A 6,137-nucleotide genomic window follows, 5' to 3' on the forward strand; every position below is an offset into this window, starting at 1 on the left:
CCAGTGGTCGGAGCACACCTCACAGCCATCCATGCACATCTCACACTTCCCACTTGCAACATTGCCAAAAGTTTTTTGAGGGCACAGAGTAACACAGGTGTGATGGGTAAGAAATTTTCCTGGCAAAAGAACAACCCAGGTGGGAAAAGGCACCAATTAGAAATACATTTTAAAGTTTCCTGCCTTGGATGGGTATAAAAAACATCTTCCAACTTCCTTGAAATTTAAATTTTTGATGCTTAAAAACATGAATAAAACATCCTTCAAGCCATTTCCCAAAGTAGTTTGCTCAACCTTCACTGAAATTTAAGGTTAGGAGGACTCATCAGGTTTATCTAGTACATATTTCTGAATAAATCCCTATTCAGTAATTCCTGCATCATGTCTACAATTTTTGATTGAAAAGAAAGAAAAGGAACAACATCCATCTAACAATTTTTTTACCCCTGTTGCTAAGGGCATGTGTTGATGCCCGACTTCAGCTGGTGGTTATCTGATTACCTGCCTATGCTTTAAGCTGGCAAACAACTTTCTAGTGACCATTGACAAGAATATTCACTGGAAGTGTGTAAGGTACACAATGTTTCAGCCTCTTCAAAACTTACCCAAAGAAGTTTAAGTCTCTTACCTTCTGGACATGAAGTACATATGTCAGCAGATTTCTCACAGGTCCTGCAGGAAGGATCACAGGACTGCAATATTTTTACTGCATCTGGGATAAAAGGAAAAAAAGTTTGGTGGCTTTTTTTGTTGGTTTTTTTTTTTTTGTTTTGTTTGGTTTGGTTTTTTTCTTTCTATGGCTTTTTTCTAAGCTGTTCTGAAGATGTACCTCTGTACATTTTTGGAATTCATGAAGTTTAAGAACTTGATTTTGTTCAACACCACTCTCTTAAATGGTAAGTTAAGAGTTGTAATAAAGGAAAATATAAACGTTATCCTGAGATTCACTAAGGCACTGTTCTGGACTAGTCATTGCAAATGAGAACAATAATCTAGTTTAGTAACTTTAGTTTCAAAGTAGTACTCCAAATCCAGATCTATAATCCTACTAGATTACAAACTGGAAGAGCTAGAAAGTATGTAAATTTGGGAGACTTGGTGTAGTGAGGTATTTTCATGGAGATTTTTGAACTAGCTGATTGCAGAACACCATTACCCTGTAACTAAGGGAGAAAACTCTGAGTAGGCAGGAGAGAGAAGTGAGTGTTTGGAAAGAAAATCTATCAAAATAGTTCTCCCAAAAGCTATTGCCTGCTATTTCCCTCCAAAAGGAAGAGTATTATGTGTGTCAAATGGAGTTTTTATGCCTGTGGAAAACTAAGACTTTGGTTATGCTTTGCATAGGCTTTATTCAATGTGTTACTCAGCTCCAAAATGACAAGGAGATTTGAGGATCATACTTAATACACAGAAAGTCTGTCATGCAATTTTATAGGTCTCAGCATACAGCTCTGAGTTTTGATCCAAGCAATTATAAAAACAGGTAAATGGACGTCTGATAAAAAAGTAAATGTGGACCAGTGGACAGAAGACAGTAGTCTTTTGATTTTGCTGAAAATAATAGAAAAAAGCATAAATCAGACACTGGTTGCAGATTGAGCTTTGCACCACAGTTAGTACATGCAGCTCAGCCTGCCAATTAAATATATATGATTTCTGTAAGTTGATGTACTGGCTGACAGTATCCATTAGCCACATGCAGTATATCATTACACTTTTTTGTTCTGCCTGTTATCCTAGGGTAGTATAAAATATTGACATTTAGAATGAAAGGCATGAAAGCAAATGCTTTGAGTAGAAAGAGGAGGGAGGAGAACAGGAAACTTACATAGCATCCTTTCCCACAAGGGCATTTTATTAAGCAGCGAGGCACTCGGTATAAAAGTGGGTATGTGCATAACACGGCACAGGGGCAGGAGAAGAAGGAATAATAATTAAAATATTATTCATTATTATTATTTATAACTGTACTGCTAAATGAGCGGAGCCATAGCTATCTCAGTGAAAGAAGTTAGGTCCACATTCAGTGTGGCTAGGAGACAATCCATAACAATGTCACATCCACATCCAACACTACCAGCAGCTCAGAACATTTAAAAACCCTCTGTGCTAAAAAAAAAAAATCTCAATATGCTGTCCCTGCCCAGAACAAGAACAACTCAGGAGGGTCCAGGGACAGTAGAGCAGATCAAAACCTGGCTGTTTAACAGTAGCGCACTCAGCAAGGACATGGTTAGTCGTTCTTTGCCAGGACTACTTGTGAATACTAGTTGCACAGGGCAGTGAACACTTGTAGTGTTTGCAGCTCTTGGTGGCAACTGGCACAGTATTAAGCAGCTCCAGGTACAGCAGGAGATTAGAAGAGTTTTCCTTGTCATCACCCTTCTGTCTACAGCACGTCTGTCCTCCCTGACCAAGGGCCCAAGCGTGTTTGCAGGGTCCAGACACAGGCCATAGGATCCACAGGGTAATATGTGTAACAGAAGAAACCTGCACAGTATCAGGGTGAATGTGGATCATGACAGTCCAGGCTGAAGACTGGGTCTGCCCAGCTGGAGGCCAATGGGCGAGGTATTAGATCCTTGTGTTCACCTGGCAAGACAGCAAATAGCTTTAGCTATAGCTTTATGGCTATAAGTGTTGATGGCCATGGTGAGTCAGAGACCTATCACGGACCAAGACAAGTGGGACTAGGACAGTATTTCAGTAAGTACCACCTGAAAACAATTTTCAGCTCCAGAGGTACAGAGGCCAGAAGGAGGTAGAAAACACCTGAAACTGAATTTTGAGATGTGCTGTCTCAAGCACTGCTAAACAGCTGACATAAAACCCCTGGGTTTGAGTAGACAGGAATTTTGTGTCACTGTTGTGATTTTATATTGACCATAGCTGAACCTAAGGGGGTAGGGTATCAGGTAATCATCAGCATGCAAAAATGAAAATGTCTGGAAAAGCTCTTTGGCAATACAAGAACAAGTAAGGAAGACACAGAGTCCCTGACTTGTGGAAGAAGAAAAGGTGGAAGTGATGTATAAGCATCAGGAGCCCAAGAGTGGAAGGGGAGGGATTTGCTATTAAGTAATCTCTGAAGCTGGAGGCATGGGAGCACAGGGGTAGGTAGACAAAGGACTGGAGAGACACAAGGAGACCTCAGTGTGTGAAGTGAGTTCAGTACTACCTAAAGCAGCAATGAAATGCCCCATCTTCTGCTATCAACAGTATAAGTGGGGCCTCTTTCAATTGAGTTCCTCCTGCTGGGGAGGCAGTTGTTGGATTCACCAAACGTTTAGGGTGAAAGGAGATTTCTTAAAAAATCCTGATTAGGCTTGGTACTTCGTACTATCTATGTATAAGTTACACATTTACATATAGATTAATAATCATGTAGTTTAGGGAGCGAAGAACTAGAGTTACAAAGCTATTTTAAAATACCATGTTTATTTGCCTGTAAGTTTCATCCTTGAGGAGAATGAGTTCTGCTTTTCTTAACCATTTTAAGCATGGGGGTGTGGAAATCTTGTAAGGCTTTCTGCAATAGCAGGTCCTGTGAATTTAGATCCTTTCTGTCTCTTGCTGACATATTTTCTATGACTTTTTTCCTTGCTGAAGACCTATTTTCTATATTTCAGGTTACCACATGCTGTTCTAAGATGATTCTAGCCCTTTTAAGTGCCCCTGTGTGTAGAAGGCAGTTTGAGTCTGTCTCAAGCCTCTAGATGTTCCTAACCACATACCACACAAGCATTTTCAGTTTGCTTATCCAAATAATCCTCAAAGTAACTTGCTGGTGACCATTGCTTACTCTTGTGAGATGCAAGAATTCACTGTCACAAGATATTTTTAGAGAGACTACTCCTTATCTTCACATTTTTTCCTGACTCTTCATTACTGAACAAATCCCTAGAGTATCCTTCTTGATGCCATCTGTAAGAATATAAGGAATACTCCTGAAAGGCTGGATGTTTGGTGTTAATAGATTTTGTATTCTCCAATCCTTAAACACACAGACCTTCTCTCTTTTTCTTCTCTTGAGGGAAGATGCCCACTAGCTTGCAAACCCTAAGATTTTTCCCTTTTAGAGACTAGTCATTTGGCGCGCTCTGAAAAAGAACATTGGATAATTGATGATATATTGTACATCCGTGTAATTTTTAATTAATATTTTTCACTTTGCCTCTAGAACTTTGGCTGAAAGAAAAACCATTTGTTCCTGATGTCTGCCTGCAGTTGCACATCCTCCTTTCCTCCATCAGTTGCTTTAACAAACCTTCAGAATTTGTCAGGGCAGAGTTCTGATTTTCCCACTGAATATGTCATTGGCCTTTTTCTAATATACAGTAAATAATAAAATTTTCCATTTCCCTTTTTAGCAGCTTTGCATCCAGCTACCTGGCTTATGCTTTATTTTTTTAAAATCCCTACTGAGTAGTTTTAAGTTCTGTAATTTAATACCAGTTGTTTTTGTCAAGAAGCAAATGAGAAATACCACTGAAGTATGTGTTGCCAGGGGAAAAGGACCTTGATCCTGGCGAGAGAGTTGGTGTTATGTAAAAAATAGATAGGAGGAAGGTAAAAATAAGCAGAGAACACTGAACAGTGTTTAAAAGAGGTCATTGTTTCAAAAGCATTTTAAGCCTTACCATTAAAAATAAAATCTTTTTTGGTGAAGTGCTTTTTATTTGCATTTAATCCTTGTAATTTCGGCAGCATTTGTTGTTTTCTGTAATATGAGCTAGTCACCACCAGAGGGGAATGGACACAAGCAATTGGGCTTCTGATAGTTGTCACGGGAGACAACCTTTAGTTTTCCAGTCAAATACATGTGTTTAAATGTACTAACTTCAATACTGACAGAAGAAATCTTACAATAACTTTTTTTTTTTAAAAAAAAATTCTGGATAGTTAAAACGAGTTTTTCCTGTGATAAAGCTCTTACTGACTGGAAACAGGCTTTCATTTACTAAAAAAACCCCAACACACATTTGGAATGATGTGAAGGTTTTAAGTATAATTTTCTTGCATAACAAAAAGTTCCCCAAATGGGAAAAATGCGATGCAAGAGATTTGTTTATGGAAACCTGTGCACGCTACTTCCAATAATGTAACCAGAGCTTCCAAAGAATAGCCTTACAAAGCTGAAAAATGGTCTTGTATTTCCTTGGTCTTTGGACTGACGATAAATGGAAAGCTTGGAAATTACTGGTTTTAGCTCTTGGGTTGTATTTTGCTTTCCTCTAAAGGATGCCGTTCTGTACTTGAGGGTCCAACAAACTTCCCTTTAAAATTTAAGTCTATAGCTCTTATGCTTGCAAATGAAACTTGTAAATGTAGAAGCCATGTGATGAAATCTATGACAAGGAGTTGTAAACCAACTATATTCTAAAAGTGGGGCACTGACACTGAAAAAACACTGTATTCCATTATTATACTGCCCATTCAAGGGGTTATCAAACTTGGAAGGGTAGGGGAAGATTGAAAAATATTTTTTTTCTATTTTCTTTTCTCATTTGGGCTTGTGCAACATGAATGAGACAATGGCAGAGTTTCTTGAAACCTAGGGCTGTAAGACTTTAACTGTGACCCCAACCTGAATTAAGGAAAAAAATTAGTGAAATTCTAGCTCCATTTAACACAATATCCCCATATTTCCTTTCTTTTTACTTAGGGGATATTACTTTGAGCTCCCAGAATTTTTCAGATTGATTTTAGAGAGAGATTAAATGAGTCCTCAAAAATATTCGGGGTGAAAAACACAGGTCCACACGGAAAGAAGCGCGATCATCTTCACATGCTCACCAGTTGTTCCAGAAAATGTGAAGTTTATTAAAAAAAAAAAAGATTAAACCCTCTGCAAAACCTGAGGACATATGAGTAGAGCATATGGCCATATCTAAATGGACATGCCTTTAAATATAATAGCATTTAAAGCACCTCCTGAATTTCATTTAAACCCACATCTGCATTATAAGAGTTCTTACTAGCATATACTAATCTTCTTTGTGCTGTCCATCTTGCTCTCTCTACCTGCTCCTTATGGACAATGGATCTGTATGCCAGGTAGTGCAAGCAGTAAGTGTTCTGATGGATAAAAGATGGTTTGTTTTCTTCATTTTATATGTTATTTTTCCACGCTCTTC

At 38.4% G+C, this 6,137-nt stretch overlaps 1 protein-coding gene across 1 annotated transcript in view; it reads right to left on the reverse strand.

The window, feature by feature from the left end:
- Positions 1–6,137, reverse strand: part of PCSK5 (proprotein convertase subtilisin/kexin type 5) — a 254,875-nt gene that overhangs the window by 12,841 nt on the left and 235,897 nt on the right. Inside the window, exons 28-29 of the mRNA XM_035891730.1 lie at positions 629–712; positions 2–119 (exon numbers count right to left, since the gene is read on the reverse strand). Of these exons, the coding sequence (XP_035747623.1) occupies positions 2–119; positions 629–712 (202 nt within the window). The remainder of the gene's footprint in view (position 1; positions 120–628; positions 713–6,137) is intronic.

Source organism: Egretta garzetta, unplaced genomic scaffold (assembly GCF_000687185.1).
Source record: "Egretta garzetta isolate BGI_Z169 unplaced genomic scaffold, ASM68718v1 scaffold353, whole genome shotgun sequence".
NCBI lineage: Eukaryota > Metazoa > Chordata > Aves > Pelecaniformes > Ardeidae > Egretta > Egretta garzetta.